General features: G+C 39.7%; 1 protein-coding gene across 2 annotated transcripts in view; it reads right to left on the reverse strand.

Annotated features, from left to right (window-relative positions):
- Nucleotides 1-8,117: 8,117 nt before the first annotated feature.
- TRIM24 (tripartite motif containing 24) overlaps nucleotides 8,118-19,433 on the reverse strand; it is a 59,944-nt gene continuing 48,628 nt past the window's right edge. The window contains exons 9-19 of one of the 2 annotated variants that reach the window (XM_083366041.1): nucleotides 18,482-18,762; nucleotides 17,883-18,050; nucleotides 17,402-17,572; nucleotides 16,846-16,981; nucleotides 15,922-15,994; nucleotides 15,081-15,249; nucleotides 13,985-14,271; nucleotides 12,675-12,810; nucleotides 11,726-11,800; nucleotides 9,597-9,746; nucleotides 8,118-8,683 (exon numbers count right to left, since the gene is read on the reverse strand). In XM_083366041.1, the coding sequence (XP_083222167.1) occupies nucleotides 8,474-8,683; nucleotides 9,597-9,746; nucleotides 11,726-11,800; nucleotides 12,675-12,810; nucleotides 13,985-14,271; nucleotides 15,081-15,249; nucleotides 15,922-15,994; nucleotides 16,846-16,981; nucleotides 17,402-17,572; nucleotides 17,883-18,050; nucleotides 18,482-18,762 (1,856 nt within the window). In that variant the 3' untranslated portion in view covers nucleotides 8,118-8,473. Of the gene's footprint in view, nucleotides 8,684-9,596; nucleotides 9,747-11,049; nucleotides 11,175-11,725; nucleotides 11,801-12,674; nucleotides 12,811-13,984; nucleotides 14,272-15,080; nucleotides 15,250-15,921; nucleotides 15,995-16,845; nucleotides 16,982-17,401; nucleotides 17,573-17,882; nucleotides 18,051-18,481; nucleotides 18,763-19,433 lie in introns of those variants that run through there. The other variant, XR_014492897.1, reaches the window with a different exon arrangement.

The following is a 19,433-nucleotide window of genomic DNA, read 5'->3' on the forward strand; positions in this document are numbered from 1 at the left end:
CTGTCTCCAGACTTTCTAGTGCATCACATAGTCAGGGCTAAATAGCAAAAATAGGAAAACCAGTCAGCTTCAGCTAGCATGTGCGTATCTTGTTCACACCTGCATGAAATGGGAGTTTTCTACATTAATCTGCATACTTGTGACAATTTCTTTCCTTTCCTTCCCCTTCCTTCGGTATATAAGTTACTCCTTCAAATCTTCCCATCTCTGGAATTTTGTGCATATTGAGCAAACAGAGCAGAGACTGCATTGTATTAAATAACCCACTAGTAAAATATTTCTTCAGCCTCTTGGACCAGTTTTTGCTTACAAGTTTCTTTCTTCAAAGATGACATTTTTCTCAATTTGTTATAAAACATATATTTAGTTTTATGAACTTACTTTCCATTAGCTGAAACAAATGCAAAGCTCTGTATTGATCAGCTAAATAAAGTGAACCTTATAGATTTTTTAAAATGTGCCTAGCATATAGTCATGTTTACTGTCAAGTATTGCATCTTTATTCCACTTCATGAAGCTGAATATGCTATTCAATTCCACTGATAGACAAATAAAAAATTTCTCGAGAGGTAGCTAATTAAGTACTAACTGCTTAAGATCTCTATATTTCAGTATTTCAATTAGCTGTGCTATGGCTTCTTTGTTGGTTCTTTCATATTTTCTTAATTGTTTCTATAATATTGTAGAAAATAGCAGAAGAACCTCAGGATAATCTACTAAACTATATACTGAAACCTGCTGAATCTGCCAGTGGAGTTTCGATGCTCAGGATGGATGTTCTTCCACAGAAGTGATAATCCAAGGCAGAGGTCCCCAACCTTTGGGCCACGGCCCACTACTGGGCCATGGCCTCTTGGCTGTGTGAGTAGCTGGGGAGTGCACATGCTCACCACTTATGCCACCGTTGCCACGAGTGTTGTGCAGGTGGCAGCATTGCCATGAACCTTGCATGGGCGGCAACAGCACTGCGAACAGCAGGTGGGTGGCGGTGTGCCACACACAGGTGACAGCACTGCCATAAACTTTGTACAGGCGGCAGCAATGCTACAAGAGGCAGGCAGTAGGTGGGCTGGCAGCATGATCCTTGAGCCGGTCGTGGCATTGCTGTGAGCCTGGTGGCAGCAGTGCCATAAACCTCACACAGGTGCTGGCACTGCTGCGAGTTTCACACGCACGCTTGCAGCTGTTTACGTGTTGTGCGTGCTTGCGGCCTGTTTTTCGCATGCATGTGCATGAGTGGCCACATTCATGTTTGCCCCTGCAAGGCGCCTGCCTCTCCCTCTCTCACCGGGCCGTCAACCCAGAAAGGTTGGAGACCCCTGACCTAAGACTAATTTAAACTACCAGAGAAGCTTAAATTTACTTCTGCTGTTATCTGAAGTGAAAATAAGAACATGAAGAATGAGATTTGAGTTCCAAGAAAAAAATAAATTCAAATGAGAAAAATTGGTTAAGATAAGAGGATAAGGGTTCATTTCCCTTCTTAGATACTAATTATCCTATGGTTTGAGATGAAAAATTTGCTTTCTACACCAGGTTAGGAATAGGCAAAATTTTGCATTGATGTCCTATATAGACCACACTAATACAACAGGGAAGTGACCAAGGCATGAATGACTATGAGAAAGGCTTCCTGAGTGCAATTGACACATAAAAAGAATTTGTGCAAAGGCCTCCTAGTCCAGGGCTTTTCAACCTTTTCACCCATTGTACCACTTTTAGTTGGTAATGAATCAGTTGCCAAGCATCTGAATGTAAATCACAAGACCCTGGAGATGCTACATTAAAGCTGATCGGCGCTTCTGGTGGAGCCTGGTGCTGATCCTGGCGCTTCTGCTGGGCCCTGACAGCCCTGCAGCTCCAGCCATCTCTCACTCAGGCTTGTGCAGTGCTGCCACCAGTTCAGCTCATTCCCCTCCCCCGCTACCACTTTTCTAGGATGGTCGCGTACCACCTGCCAGGTGCCAATGTACCACAGGTGGTACCCGTACCACTGGTTGAAAAGCCCTGTCCTAGTCATGGCTACCACCTGTTGCTTCAACAGGAGCTATGAGTGGAGGAGGACCCCCTGATAATATACCAAGGGCTCGCCTTTGGTCTTTACTTATTCAGAAGGGACCCGTTACCCATCTTCAGATACAATAAGAGTGGAAAAGTAAACACGTTTCTTTGCTTTTAACTTTACTTGGTCATCTTTGTCTTTTGTCTCTAATGGTGCTTTAGGTATCTCTTTCACTGTTTATCTCCCAAAACTTTTCTGTAAACTAGGCAGTCATAATCACAGGGAGTCCACAAAGGCATGATCCCATCAGTTATTTTGTACAGGCAATGCAAGCAGGCCCAACCTTTATGCATTGGGAAGCAATTACAGAGAACTCTACGGCCAGGGATCCATTATTATCCCTCATATCATTTTGCCAGTGCCGAGACAAAAACAGATTCATATGTGACATCTGCTGGGAACTGGGCTTCATTTTCACAAAATGTTACATCCAGCTATATCTGGGGAAGTAAGAGGTCACTACAGCCTTCTGAATGATAACCACCCCACCCCCACCTCTCAAACCTATGGCACATTTCTGAGATGAAAGCACTCCTGCACCAAACCAGGTTTTGATGAGACCTACCTGATCAGCCCCCTCATTTACAATCAAATTATATATGAGGCAGGCTTCATTACAGGCTGGCTGGGCATTCAGCAGCAACAGCCAGAGTCCAGTGCATCTGAGGCTCCAGAGACAAGGCTCTGGGCCAAGCATGGGGGCTGGAATGAGACAATAATAATAAGTACCAGATCCCTTTCCTTCCCCACCTACCATATCTTCCCATGCACCCATTATCAACCCCACCCTCTCCCCCCAACCATTCCCCTATTTTTATCAAGATGCTCCATTAATGGAATAGAAGGATGCACCCAACATGGGCAATCAGCACTACTGCTTCACATTCAGGGCCTATGATTGGGGCAATCCTTCTCCCCACATCACTTAATCTACCCCATTCCCATAGACACATTCACACACAACATACCATTGTCAAGCAAGAACAAGAGCCTAGCTTGGCTTTACCAAGTCTCCAGCCAGCAACCTTATCAAGTGACATTGTAGCCAAGGAATGTTTCCATTGATGTATATAGAATTAACCACCCATCGACTACAATGCCAACTGGTAATTTTGCTTCCCAGCAGCTACTTTAATCACTTACAATACTTTCAGTTTATCTTTTTCTCTGTTGGACATACTTCCAAGAAAGCACAAAGTCGCAGTGAACTATCGTCTTTATTTTACAGGAGAGGAAATAAAGAAGATCCAATGCCTACTTCTAGGGTATAGTATTTTACTTGGAGCTACTTTTCTCAACAGACACCATGAATATCACTACTAGGTCAAATTGCCCCAAAGTACTTATACATTTGTATTGTACCTGCAGTGAAAAGCTTGCAGTATTTTTTAAAGTACGTCTTATTTCAACCCTCATAAATAGTTTTCCAACCAATATTACCGTATTTTCCGGCGTATGAGACGACCCGGCGTATAAGACGACCCCCGACTTTTAAGATTTTCAAGGTTTTTCGTCTTATACGCCGGAAAATACATGCCCTGTCCTCCCTGTCCGTCGCAGAGGAGGCGAAGGCCCGACTGGCCCCGCTGGCCCTCCCGCTGCTCCCGCGCTTCTGCCGGCCCCCGAGGCGCAGTGTTTCCCGGGCGGCAGGCAGTGCCGGAGGGCAGCCGCCACCCTGCCACGGCCGGCGCCCCTCCTGCTTCCCCCCCCTCGTGCCGCTTCCCTCTCACTGTCGGCCGAGGCGCGCTCAGCCCAGGCTCCCGGTCCCTCTTCCCGGCCGGCTTCCCGCCCTGCCCCTCATGGAGCTGGACTGGGCGTGCAGCCTCTCGGTGTGGCTGCTTTTCCTGGGCAGCCTAGCGGTGCAGCTCCTGTGCTTGGACCTGTTGCTGAGCTGGCTGCTGCTGCTGCGCGTGGGGTTGCTGGCCGTCCTGCAGGCACTGGGCCAGGCCGTCCTGCCGCTGCCCCTCAGTGCCGCGCTCACGGCGGCTGCCTGCTGGCTCGTCTCAGTTGCGCTGATGCGCCCGAGCGGCTGCTTCTCCCGTCCTCGGCAGCTCGCACTCCTAGTTGCAGCGCACTGGAGTAAGCGCCGGCAGAGGCTGCTCTTCGGTCACCCGCCGGGAAACTTGCCAAACCGGGAGAGCGCCTGCTGCGCCCACACCCCACCTGGGACGCCGCGCCTGCCTGCCTCTTAAAGTGCCCACCCTGCATCCCTCTGGCCAAGGCAAAGGCGGCTGATGAGGACACCGACCTCGCTCCGCGGGCGGCGGGAAGAGCTGCCACGTCTGGGGACTCCTCCTCCTCCCCCTCCTTCCCCCCCCTCCCGCCGCCCTCTCACCTCACGAAACGGCCTCTTAGTCCGGCGCGCAGCTCCGATCCTGGCCACCAGGCTGGCTCGTCTCCGACAGCACCGCCCGTCGGAAGCGCATCCCCGCGGGGGGGAGAGCGGTGCTGGTGACAGGTGAGTCCAGCGGGCGCGAGGCCCTCCCCTCGGGCCAAGAGCCAACGGGCAGCGCTGCCTTCGTGTGGGGAGAGCCGCCCGACGCTCCCGCCCAGCCGTGTCCCGGAGCCGCACCGGAGTTAGCTCAGTTGCGCGGGGCGGCCCGGCTTTGCAAGAACGGGGACGCTCGACTGATTTGTTTTTTTTCCGGCGTATAAGACGACCTGGCGTATAAGACGACCCCAACTTTTGAGTAATCCCTTCATGGATTACTGCCTTGTCGTGGCGAAGGGGCTTGCGTAATTCAATGAAGCTATGGGCTATGCCGTGCAGGGCCACCCAAGACGGACAGGTCATAGCAGAGAGTTCTGACAAAACGTGATCCACTGGAGAAGGAAATGGCAACCCACTCCAGTATCTTTGCCATGAAAACCCTATGGACAGTACCAAAAGGCAAAACGATATGACGCTGGAAGATGAGCCCCTCAGGTCGGAAGGCGTCCAACATGCTACTGGGGAAGAGCAGAGGGCTAGTACTAGTAGCGCCAGAAAGAATGAAGCGACTGGGCCAAAGCCGAAAGGACGCTCAGCTGTGGATATGTCTGGGGGTGAAAGGAAAGTCCAATGCTGTAAAGATTTTTTCTCCATAGGAACCTGGAATGTAAGATCCATGAATCAAGGAAAGCTGGACGTGGTCAAACAAGAGATGACAAGACTAAACATTGACATCTTAGGTATCAGCGAACTAAAATGGACAGGAATGGGTGAATTTAATTCAGATGACCATCAGGTATACTACTGTGGGCAAGAATCCCTCAGAAGAAATGGAGTAGCCTTCATAGTCAATAAAAAAATAGGAAAAGCAATACTGGGATACAATCCTCAAAATGACAGAATGATCTCAGTTCGAATCCAAGGCAAACCATTCAATATCACAGTAGTCCAAGTCTATGCCCCAACCACCAGTGCTGAAGAGGATGAAATTGACCGGTTCTATGAAGCCCTACAGCACCTTATAGAACTAACACCCAGAAATGATGTCCTTATCATCATGGGGGATTGGAATGCTAAAGTAGGAAGCCAAAAGATAACTGGAATAACAGGCAAGTTTGGCCTTGGAGTACAAAATGAAGCAGGGCACAGGCTGATAGAATTTTGTCAACAGAATACGATGGTCATAGCAAACACTCTTTTCCAACAACCCAAGAGACGGCTTTACACATGGACATCACCAGACGGTCAACACAGAAATCAGATTGACTATATGCTCTGCAGCCAAAGATGGAGAAGCTCTATACAGTCAGTAAAAACAAGACCAGGAGCTGACTGTGGCTCAGACCATGAGCTTCTTGTTGCAAAGTTTAGGCTTAAATTAAAGAAAGTAGGGAAAAGCGCTAGGCCAGTCAGGTATGAATTAAATCATATTCCTGTTGAATATACAGTAGAGGTGACAAATAGATTTAAGGAATTAGATCTGATAGACAGAGTGCCTGAAGAACTATGGACAGAGGTTCGCGACATTGTACAACAGGTAGCAACCAAAACCATCCCAAAGAAAAAGAAATGCAAGAAAGCAAAATGGCTGTCTGAGGAAGCTTTGCAAATAGCTGAGGAAAGGAGGGAAGCGAAAGGCAAGGGAGAAAAAGAAAGATACGCCCAATTGAATGCAGAATTCCAAAGAATAGCTAGAAGAGATAAGAATGCCTTCTTAAATGAACAATGCAAAGAAATAGAAGAAAACAATAGAATAGGGAGGACCAGAGATCTTTTCAAGAAAATTGGAGAGATGAAAGGAACGTTTCATGCAAAAATGGGCATGATAAAGGACCAAAATGGCAGGGACCTAACAGAGGCAGAAGAGATTAAGAAGAGGTGGCAAAATTACACAGAAGAATTATACAAGAATGAGCTTAACGTCCCTGATAATCACAATGAGGTGGTCACTGACCTCGAGCCAGACATCCTAGAATGTGAAGTGAAGTGGGCCTTAGAAAAGCTGAGCAACAACAAAGCTAGTGGAGGTGACAGTATTCCAGCTGAGCTATTCAAAATCTTAAAAGACGATGCAGTAAAAGTGCTACACTCAATTTGCCAGCAAATTTGGAAAACTCAACAGTGGCCACAGGATTGGAAAAGATCAGTTTACATTCCAATTCCAAAGAAAGGCAGTGCCAAAGAATGTTCAAACTATCGCACCATTGCACTCATTTCTCATGCTAGTAAAGTTATGCTTAAAATTCTACAAGCTAGACTCCAGCAGTATGTGGATCGAGAACTACCAGAAGTACAGGCAGGATTTCGAAGAGGCAGAGGAACTAGAGATCAAATTGCTAACATACGCTGGATCATGGAGAAAGCTAGAGAGTTCCAGAAAAACATCTACTTCTGCTTCATTGACTATGCTAAAGCCTTTGATTGTGTGGATCATAACAAACTGTGGCAAGTCCTTAAAGAGATGGGCATACCAGACCATCTTATTTGTCTCTTGAGAAACCTATATGCGGGCCAAGAAGCAACAGTGAGAACTGGACACGGAACCACTGATTGGTTCAAAATTGGGAAAGGAGTCCGGCAAGGCTGTATACTGTCGCCTTGCCTATTTAACTTATATGCAGAGCACATCATGAGAAAGGCAGGGCTAGATGAATCAAAAGTTGGAATTAAGATTGCCGGAAGAAACATCAACAACCTAAGATATGCAGATGATACCACTCTAATGGCAGAAAGTGAAGAAGAACTAAAGAGCCTGGTGTTGCGGGTGAAGAAGGAGAGTGCAAAACTTGGGTTGAAACTAAACATTAAGAAAACCAAGATCATGGCATCTGGCCCTCTCAATTCCTGGCAAATAGATGGGGAAGAAATGGAGGTAGTGACAGATTTTATTTTCCTTGGCTCCAAGATCACTGCAGATGGGGACTGTAGCCAAGAAATTAAAAGACGCTTGCTCCTTGGGAGGAAAGCCATGGCAAATCTAGACAGCACACTAAAAAGCAGAGACATCACCCTGTCAACAAAAATCCGTATAGTCAAGGCTATGGTCTTCCCAGTTGCAATGTATGGCAGTGAAAGCTGGACCATAAGAAAGGCTGAGCGCCAAAGAATTGAAGCCTTTGAACTATGGTGCTGGAGAAGACTCCTGCGAGTTCCTTGGACTGCAAGGCGATCAAACCGGTCAGTCCTAGAGGAGATCAACCCTGACTGCTCTTTAGAAGGCCAGATCCTGAAGCTAAAACTCAAATACTTTGGCCACCTAATGAGAAGGAAGGACTCACTGGAGAAGAGCCTAATGCTGGGAAAGATTGAGGGCAATAGAAGAAGGGGACGACAGAGAATGAGGTGGCTGGATGGAGTCACTGAAGCAGTAGGCGTGAGCTTAGATGGACTCCAGAAGATGGTAGAGGACAGGAAGGCCTGGAGGAACATTGTCCATAGGGTCGCGATGGGTCGGACACGACTTCGCAACTAACAACAACAACAACAAGACGACCTGGCGTATAAGACGACCCCAACTTTTGAGAAGATTTTCATGGGTTAAAAAGTCGTCTTATACGCCGGAAAATACGGTACATTAAGATTTCTCTTCATATGATCACACAAAGACACACAAAGGCATAGATTTTCAAAGAATTTTAATTCATCTGCCCACGCTTTAGATTTTAGGGCACAAGTCATTACATGGGGAAACTACAGTTTCATTGTACTTCTCAGGAACTTAGGACAATAGCAAACCATGTGCTTTTCTTCCCCCATTTTGTTGAAATAGTAATTTCCAATTCTAATTAATTGTTTTTAATTTTTTACCTCCCAAAACACACTGGGAGGTAAATAAGCATGGTAGATATATACCAACAGGGGAAGGCATTACTTCCAGTAAGTGTTCTTATATGTAGAAATCAATGTCAAAAATTATTTTAAGAAAATGAAAAATTGATAAATATTTAAGTAAAAAATGCTTAAGAGTACATATAAGCAGCTTACTTAAAAAAATGGTGCTCTTCCCATTTGAGGCGTTTTTTCCGGGGTTGCACAAATTCATCATCTGAGTCATCTGTTGGGGATGGACTATTTTTATCAGAATGGCAATAAGGCTGAACAGAGAATTTTCTATCTGAAAAAAGGTTCATCAGAAGTTCCTCAAAATAAGAACTTAGTTTCATTCCAGCATCAGCTACTTCAGAATCAGGCTGTTGGAGAAATTAAACATATTAATACTGTTAGAATAATATTTTTCTGAATGAACTACGTAAAATATTGCTAGAAATGTTTTTGAATTCTTATTTTGGAAACAGATAAATAAATTTCAAGTTTGTCAACACTTCTGTAGAATTTCAGGTATGTTGTAACTTTCATTACAGTATTTATAGTACAGGTAGCCCTCAATTTACAACCACAATTAAAATTTCTAGCGAGACAGCTGTTAAGTGGTTTTGCCATATTTTATGACCTTTCTTGTCACAGCTGTTAAGTGAATCACTGCAGTTATTAAATTAGTAACATGGCTGATAAGTGAATCTGGCTTTCCCATTGACTTTGCTTATCAGGTCACAAAAGGTGATCACATGACCCCTGGATACTGCAACTGTTATAAATATGAACCAGTTGCCAAGCATCCAAACTTTGATCGCATGACCATGGGGATGTTGCGACAATCATAAATGTGAAAAACGGTTATAAGTTACTTTTGTCCTTGTAGCTTCAAAGGGTCACTAAATGAATGGTTATAAGTTGAGGATTACCTGTACTGAAATGGCAAATACAAGTTACATTATTAGTTTAATTTGTAATTACACATATTCTATTATTTTTTGTTAAGAGAACTGATGTATGATACTGTATAATTACATGGCTCTGTAAACTATCATGGTACTCAAAATTAGACTCCTTGGTATGGCAGAAATCCTAGCTGAATCATAGGATGGAAGGTTGGTATTTACATTCTGGCCACAAATCTTTCTTTGGGGTGGTGATTTTGGTACAGTGTTGCTGCCATCACTATTGTCCAAGAGGTGGCCCACCTGTCATCTTCCCTCCCTTACACGATACCAGTTAACAATTATGTTATCTTAACATATGTATAAGCATGTATTATTTTTTTACCTCATTAAATTCAGCACAATTTTGAAATATCAGCCTGAAATCAGCTATAACATCTTCTGGCTTTGTATATATTGTGTGATGTGCTTGCAATCTATTCTTTATTGTTGACAAATCCATTGGCTTCTTAATTATTTTATAGTAGTCAGGCACCTAAAAAGAAATAAATCAATATTTCAGAAGTTTAGTTTGGGTTTGTTTTTCTGTTGTTTTGGAATTAAAAAAAAGTTAGATTGCAGATATTAAGCCAGATGGCTGTTAGGCATACAGAAATTTATTGTTACGTCATCAATGAAAAGAAATGGGAAAAATATATTTTCAGCTGTAATAGTTCTAAAACAAATAGCAAGCTGTATTGCGGATGATTATACATGTATTTGTTTATTTATTTTATTAGGTTTAAAAGCCACTCCTTGCCAGTGCTCCAGGAAGATACTATGACTGATGGTATCAAAATCAAGCTGGACCAGGAAGGTTATATTTTCCCTATTCCAATCCTGCCACAGATCATCCACAAGAGCAATAAATATAAATTCTATTCCATACTTCTATATCTAGTCTGAGTCCTGATAATCTATTTTCTCCAAGTCCTTGCCATGGCAGCTCCACCATCTCTCCATAACTATCCTCCCAAAAGGAAGACTAGAGACTGGCTAATAGTTATCTAAAACTGCCAGGTCAAGCAATGGCTAGGGGTGTGTTGCTGCCACCACCTTCAAGGCTGATAGCACCATGGATTTCTGGTTGGGGCTAATAATGTTAGCTGATTTATCTTCTTGTTCCTTTTTTTCTTTAAGTAGCCTGAAACCCTATGTTACATGGCAGTATTTTATCAAACTGGTAAATTAAGAATATTTATTGTAATGTTCCGCTATAGCTGATTCTTTAATTCTAAATATGCCAGCTAGAACCAAGAAAGCTTAGTGAACTACAGCTGTATCACACACACACACCCAATCTCTATCAAAAGCAGCAGAGGAAGACATCCTGATGACTTATGAAGCCAAAAGAGACTCTCTTGTCTTAAACAGTTACTACAGAGCCTAACAATTTTTTTAAACAGACTGAGGAAGTCCCAGCCCAAGGGGTCAATGGAAAGACCGGAAGATGACAAACTGTGTTAGTCACAATGTTCTGAATAATCATATTACTTTCCTGGAGTTTCAATTATGTAGGAAAAATCTGCATATAATTGACACAGAGAATATGCCTAATCAACTTGCAGTATAGAATTTATGGAAATCTTCTTTCTCTGCCTGCTGAATTTTTAATTGGAATTGAATGTTTGTATAAAATCCCCTTGTAAAAAGATCAGGGACTGGAGTACCAGTTTAAATATTGCTACTGTTCAATTTCTGTATATAACTGTATATATAAAAATGACATTCTGTATAGAACTATTCAAAAATTTAAAAAAAATCCCAGGTGTAGTGGGGTTATAAAAAGAATATAGTACCTATTATCCTGATTTTACTAAGGAGGTTGCAGACAAGAGAAGCTTTTCCAAAGCATACGATTTTGCTAAAACTGCACAGCTGCAATATTTAAGAGGAATGTGGTTCCTGCTACATTTTCTGTTAACTATCAGGAAGAAATAAAAAAAAGTTTCAAAATCAGCTGGAGCTCTTTTTAATGGGACTTAAAGGTGAAACTTCTGCTCTTTTATACTTTTATCTATTAGCAAACAATAAAGTGTCATCATTCAATCTTAACCAGCACAAACCTTAATGTCCAAAAACTTTTTACATAGTAAGTTTTATTACTGGGTGATTTTCCTTCAATCCTCAGGAAAAAAAGTTTCATGTAAGTTTAAGAATTTAAATTTGGAAATTAACTACAAAAGAGTGAGTGAAACATTAATTTTGGAGTTTTTAAATGGACTAAGGGTCCAGATTGACTGAAAATTATTTGCTTGGCAAAATGTTATGGATTGGAGAAAAACATGGTAAGGGAGACCTTGAAGGCCAATACTAGAAGCAACTGGAAAGAACTAAAGATTATAATTAAAGGAGAAGACCCAATAATATAGAAGGGAGTCAGTGTACTTTTAAGCACAATACAGAAGTCTTCTTGTTTAGCTAATCATGGATACAAACAAATATCAGTGATAAGTAATAAAATTAATAACCTACCGTGGGAGGCACTGGATCTTGAAAAGCAAGGCTCATTTCATGGCAGTAAAGGTACAAAAGTAATCTTTCACATTTCTATATATTGGGACAGAAATAGCTAAAATTATTTGGAACATCAGCTTGAAAGTTTACTACAGCAATGTAAACTATGTAAGTATGCAATCTTTAACGTAATAATGAATTGCTCAAATTGATGGATTTTTTTCTACCAATATTTTTAACTTAATATTCACAAATGTGAAATATATCATTTGAACTTCTGAGATAACAGATATTTCATTGATAAAGGGCATATTTCATAACTATGAAGGATTAGATATACCAAGTTAAATATTCCATATCTCATACCCATTCGTTATTTGTATATTGATAGTATATTTATGAACCATTTCTGAAATAAAGGAAACTCAAGTTTACATTAACATAATATTCCAGACACGCACTGCTGATTATAAGTGCTGAGTAGTCTAAATTGGTACATATTTAATTTATCCAAATATAGCTATTAAAATAATGCTTAAATGGATAACATGAAAATTATCACAACAGTACTCTATAATAGTTAATAAAGTTCTAATGTTTGAAATGTACATGGTAATAGAAAATCAGAAGAGTTGAGCCTGTGGCGCAGTGGTTAGAATGCAGTATTGTAGGCTAACTATGCCCACAGTCTGGAGTTTGATCTTAACCGGGTCAAGGTTGACTCAGTCCTTCCAAGATTGATAAAATGGGGACCCAGATTGTTGGGGGCAATATGCTGACTCTGTAAACTGCTTAGAGAGGGCTGTAAAGTATTATGAAGCGATATATAAGTCTAAGTGCTATTTCTATTACTATCTGTATTTTTGTCTCAGATTCTCAACATTAATTACCGGTAATTCATTATTTTTATTATCTTGCACTTTTTTCAGAACTAGTTTGTAGAATGAACACAGTACAATGAAATTACCCTCTGATCTATTGGTGTCAAACCCGGACTGCCTTCCAGTTTTCTTTTTTCTTCAGAAACATGGGTTGAGACACCACAATCATATTCTACTTCAGGTTTAGATAAATCACGGCAGAATGTGCAAATCCATTCACCACTGAGGAAAAAAAATGAAAAAAGATTGACATAAGCCTCACATTTTTGCATTCAGAATGTTTGCAAGATAATTCTTTCACCTATCTCTTACAATAAATGTTAAAAGTTAACGCAGTGGTTACAATGAAGCCAATTACTTCGTTCAATGTTGAGTTTCTGTAAATCAGAAAGAGAATCCCCAACCACAAAGATGGTAGGTATTAAAATAGTTATCTTTAAAATAGGTACAGTTACTTTTGAGTGGAATCAAATTGTTCAAACATTAAAATTCTTCTCCAAATGAAACTGAAAGACACAAAAGGTCAGACTGACCTGTTTCCTAAATGATTACTTCATAAATTTGATACTGGTTTATGGGAAAAAGATAGATAGAATAGAATGTTCTTCCCTGCCGCCACCTCCTCCCCCCCCACCCCCCCCAAACTACAATACTTCATAGCTTTGCTGCAAGAGTCCTGTGTGAATATAGTTTTCTCTCTTCAAATCAGGAGAGAGAGCTATCTAGATGGTAGAAAAAGCTGGCAAGGGCCATTCCCAACTAGCTTTGATAAAATTATTTTCTTAGTAATCCTCAGACAACAAAAAAACAAAATATTGGTTATCAGTGAGTATTACAATTGCTGCCCTTATTTATTTATCACAATTTTATACCATCTATCACACTTGCATGCCCACATTGTTGAAAGAAAACATCAGAAACATTACCATGGGTACCTTTGGGATTTAATATGGCAACTAACTTATAGCTCTTAATTAACAGCATTAAATGGAAAGTACAGATCCAACAGATATATAACCAACTCAAAAGAGATTTTTTTTCTTTATATACCTACTTAAAGTCTATTATTTAGTTGTATAATATCTGAAGCTGGAAAAAAATTGAGATAGTTGATTTTTAAGCAGCATTCTGTAACAGAAAAAACACAAGCCACTATTCTAGATTTATTTGTTATACTTTAAAATTGGAACAAATACAGCTGCTGCATCCAGATGTATTTATCAGCCTACATAAATGTGAACAGGAGCTAAACTACACATTCCACAGTGGTATCTTGTTTTATACATTCATAGACTAAACCTCAACACTGCTGGTTCCAGTTTAGCTTTAAAATCAGATGCAATCATTTAAATAATGTTTGAGTTTATGCCATAGAAGAGCTATCTTTAGACTTTACCTTGGAAAATTCCTGAGTGTAGGAACATGACATGAAAGGTGGAACACTTTGGGACATTTATCACAACACAAAAGTTCTCCTCCATTCTGACATACTGCACACCAGTCTTCATTAGGATCATCATCTTTTCTGCCATCTCCCCCATGTGGCGATCCTATCCATGCTGCCTTGCCATTGGATGGTTGGTCACCTGTACTGTCTGGTGCTTCTGTTCTCAACACTGAGGCTTCAGAGGAGTGGCTGCTATTCAGTAACACGGAAGAAAGAATGGCTCTTGGAAACCTGGACTTTAAACAAAAAATAATGCCTAATTTCAGCAAAATGAAGCATCTTTTTTGCACACGTTAATATATACACAGAGAATCATGCCTCTTTGACAAATTATACATATTATTTAGCCAGTTGATTGAGCTGGATATGCCCTTATCAAGGGTATGTTATATCAAAGATTTGAACATTTATAGGTCAGATTTTTAAAAAGCTACCAAGACTTCATTAAACGTTTCTCATCATAAAATGCTTCTGTGGAAAGGAAATTAGCTCCTCCTACCACATAGTCTTCCTTCCTCAAATGCAATGGGAAACATGAATGTAATTGGGTGAATATTCTGCCCTGTCTGATCTAAACCTGAGATCTTTTGGCTAAAATAAGAAAAAAGCTACTGTTCTCAGAGATTTTGATGAACAAATGTTTAAATCACGATTGAGCAGGGTCCATGTCTACAAAGCACTATTTCTCAGACAATTACTAAATGCACTTTTTTTGGAATCTCCACAGGGCATGATTTTGTGTATTTTTGAGGAACAAAGGTAAGGTTTTCCTATATAAAAGGCTTGCAGGGAAAGGCTCATCGTACCTGCCTCTAATGGCTTTTGGGCCTTTTGGCCATAAATAAAATTGACTGATTGATTGATACTGCACACTCGTTCACTCCTGATTCGATCAACTGCCTGTGGTTTTAATTCCCAACTTGAAAATGAACCTGTTAGATTTCTTTCTAAGATTTCTTCAGCAGAAATATTGTAACTCAACTAATTTATAAAAACAAGTTAGTACCCTTTTGTATTTAAGACTATTTATCATAATTTTGATTACATTTTGATTACGGGATTCTTTAACTGTTTCCTGCTTCACTATGACAACTGGGAAATCATAGTTCTCACTTGGCACACCAGACTCTTGTTTTATTCTGATAGGCTCTAACATGACCACAGGGACTCTCTGGGTTGAATCTGCACCTGATGGTTTGGCAGAAGAAGTAGAGCTATAAATGAAGCATACAGAAAAAATAAGGAAAGATTACTAAAACAGGTTTTGCATTATTTGAATCAGAGCACAACGCTTTCAGAAATTATTGCTTGCATAAGGTGGGGAAAATTAATCTGTGCCATAATTTTTCTATAAAGTTCATGGTTTAACACAAAGCCTGATGAATTTAGTACTGACTAAAATTTTATATTTTAAAAAAACATTAAACATTTTTGCACACGTCAACTACACTGAATACATTTCAATTACTAAATTAAAATAGGTGAATTATCATAGCAAGATGATAAAAAATGTAACATATTCCATAGTTGTCTCTATATATTTTTTCTTCATCTAGGTAAAATATTTTTTTTAAGCCCTAATTTTTAAATACTTAAAAACTGACCTTTCCAAAGAGTATCATCTAAGCTCTTTTAAATTAACAGTACTTACATTTCTCATTTTCTGCAGAATCAATATAAAATTTGTCTTCATATGATGTATCTTCTTTGTAAAAATTATATTTTGTATGTTTTACCTTATCCCTACCCGCTTAATATATATTGCTGGGCTATTGATGGGTGTTCTTGTTTCATGGTTAGAGAATTCTTGAAAATAAAGCCCCACTGTGCTAATCCATACAACTTTTTTTTACCAGAATCAGTTTTTACTAACATGGTCTGCTTACCTGCTTCGACTTCCTACGCTAGAGGCACTGGGTGAACGCATTGGAAGATGGACACCAGAAACAGTAACTAACCCTAAATCATAAGGGGAAAAATCATTAGACTAGAAAGAAATCCTGGCATATAACCTATTAATATTTGAAATACATATTGAACTGCGCTTTAAATATTAGTAAATTATCTATTCTGTTATGCCACCCCATGTCACTCATTTGTGAGATGGGTGGCTATACAAATTGACAAATCTATCCTATAATAGTGGAAAAATGTGAAATATGAAGAGTGGGAGGCTGATATTTGTGCCTAGTTTTCCTGCTTAAAAAATGAAAGTGAATTTCTAAACAGGAGTGAGAAATATTTTCTCTCAAGGCCTCATTCATGCTTTATGTCAAATCTGATTTTGTAAAATTCTACAGCATTGTTTTTTCCTTAAAACTGAGAAACAAAAACAAACATCTATTCTTCTGAGTTTCAAAAAACAAAAACTTCCAGTGGCTGAGATGGACTGTTTCATTTTTTTCAAAGACTTTCATTTTTTTTCATTCTCTAGCTGCTAATATCTTTTTTAAAAATATAATCAGCATTGCTTTCATCACTGACATAATCCTCTCCATTTTAGTTCTGGTTTACTACTTAAGCTAAGAATCTCTACTTTTTAATATTCATTTAATTCTATGTATGGTTAAAATTCTTTATCTTCTCTTCTATTATTACTATACTGTCTTTTAAAAGGAGCTTTACAAATCTTTCTATAACTTTCCTTTCACTATAGCTATTTGGCAACCAGCAAGAGTATTTCTATATCAGCCATATTCTTTCCATGTGATTAGGTATTTCACTCATGTTCTCTTTCCCAATGCTTTAGATCTTGTTTCTAACAGTATAATAATAAGAGTTTTTAAAATGATAATTAATAGCTGTCATACCAGAAAGTCCAGGAGATGGAACCGAAGAGTTAGGAGACTGCACAGTTTTGCGTGAAGATTGTTTAGTTTGGGTGTGCTCTGCAAATGGCTCTCTCTTCCCAATACTTTCCAATGGAACACTTCCTGAACAGTCAATCTTAATATAATAATAAATGGTAAGGATTCTAGATAGGAAAACATTATCTCACTACTTTTCAACAAAAAGTAATTATAGTTTCCTCTAATAGCATAGTAAATAGCCTTGTGTTGAAACTTAGGGATGTTTGAGACAAGAAGACATACAGAAAAGCTATACAGATGCTAGCTCTTAACTCGCTGGAAAAGTCATTAAGAACCTAAACACACAGGAACTTGATCATTAATATCACTAAAAAGGATTAGATATTAAAAAGGCACTTCTAGAATGCGCTCTAAAAAGAAGACACTTCTTTATGCACTAGGTATACTTTAATCCCAAACTATATGGCATAACTCCATCAAGTTTTGTTTTAGAATAATAAAGCATGCTGGAATAATAAACCTTTCAAAAAAGTCAAGAAATATAGCACTATCTCACATCTGGTAAAGAAGGCAAGGTACAGGAACTACTCATTGTTGAATTCAGATCAATCATAGATGGAACAAAAGTCTTCCCATCATTTCCAGCAGCACAGGGACTAGAGGGAGTTGATGTTGTACTGCTAGCACTCGAGGAAGTAGACAAAACTTGACCACTGTGGATCTGCCACTAGAAAAAAGAGGAAAGTAATTTATTTCATAATCCATGTACAGGAGATATTAAAGCTGCATGGAACATTGCAGATAAGGATTGATAGAACTCTGCTTAACTATTAATATTAAAGTTGATACAAGTAGCTCTGAAAGTGCAAAAATTATTCCAAATGAACAATATATAAGCAAGCCAACAAACAAAAATGTGCCTCCTTTCCAATAATAAAACTATTGAGCTAATTTACCTTTCCTCTAGATAGCAAAATAGATTTTATAACATATTTAAAGTTCTTGATATACTATTACGCATCACATGCAGAATGTACCTGTTTAATGGCTTGCTGTGCCAAAATTGCCATCTGTAGTGGAGATGGCTTTACAGATGAATGTGGTATGCTTTGATTTTGAGGAAACCTCACTGACTGAGCCAGAGGAATTGATCCAAAGGATTTGAAATTGTGATTCTGAAAGTTTACCAAACGTGGAGGTGGCTGCTGAAATACAAAAAAAAAAAAAAAAAAAAAAAAACAACAACCAACCTTTCTTAACTAATAGGTCATTAGTTATAACAGATCTTTTCCTAAATGTTTGCTAAAGAAATTATAAAAGATACATCATTTTGGGGGTGGTATTCATTTCCAACATAAACAGTGTAGCCTGAAAAAGTTAAGTTTCACAGCCTGTTTAAAGGGGGAAAGATATATAGAAGTCTGAAAAGGGAGTGGCTTAAACCTATTAATGTTAGGAATGTTAGAGCAGCCCCTGAGCTCCTAGAATAATAATAATGCTGACAGTTATAGTGTGGTACAATGCACAAAATACTAATCTGTGTAATAATGTTTTTGATACTACCTTGCTAACTTTATCTTTTCCTCCAAATAAAGTAGAAATAGCTGTCTTCTACTCTGGACTTGCTGTAACTTACCTGAGGAGGGGGAGGTGGTGGTGGAGGGGGAGTCTGGTGCATAGGCCCTGCAGTTCTAGGGTCTGGGAGCCCCACAGGACCTGCCCTCCGCTGTGCCTGCTGCCTCTGAGCAAGCACCTGTTGCTGCATGTGCTGAAGTCGAAGTTGAGCTAAACTGATCTGCGTTGGGAACTTGGATAGTTGATTTGAAGGTAACCCACTTTGTGGCTGTATGTTTGGTTCCCTCACGGGGCTTTTAGGCATATGTGGTGGGATTTCACTATCTTCAATTACCAAAGAACCTAAATAAAGATAATTATATTTATAAATTACAATTTGACTGAGGATAGCTCTATCACAAATAATAGATAACCTTTCTGGCATCAGTCATTGAGACCCCTCTGTGCTAAACATTGTTAATCTAGAACTACTTTATTAGACGTGTTTTTATTTAATTGCCTGAAACAATATAAATGCATTAAGGTATTGGCCGGGTATTTACAAACTGCCAAATACAGGTAGTCCTCGACTTACAACAGTTCATTCAGCCAATGTTTGAAGTTACAACAGCACTGAAAAAAGTGACTATGTCCATTTTTCATACTTACGACCATTGCAGCAGCATCATGGTCACTGATCAAAATTCAGATGCTTAGCAAATGACTCATATTTATGATGGTTGCAGTGTCCCAGGTTCATGTGATTATTTGACAAAGTCAATGGGGAAGCGAGATTCACTTACCAACTGTGTTACTAACTTAACTGCACTGCTTCACTTAACAACTGTGGCAATAAAATCATAAAATGGGGCAAAATTCACTTAACTGTCCCACATAGCAACAGAAATTTTGAACTCTATTTTGGTCACAAGTTGAGGACTACCTGTATATATTTGGCAAACTTCCAATTAATATAGCACACTATTAAATTAACAACTTTCCTATATAATGTCACTTCAATTAACAAAGTTATA

This window comes from Vipera ursinii, assembly GCF_947247035.1.
Source record: "Vipera ursinii genome assembly, chromosome: 6".
NCBI lineage: Eukaryota > Metazoa > Chordata > Lepidosauria > Squamata > Viperidae > Vipera > Vipera ursinii.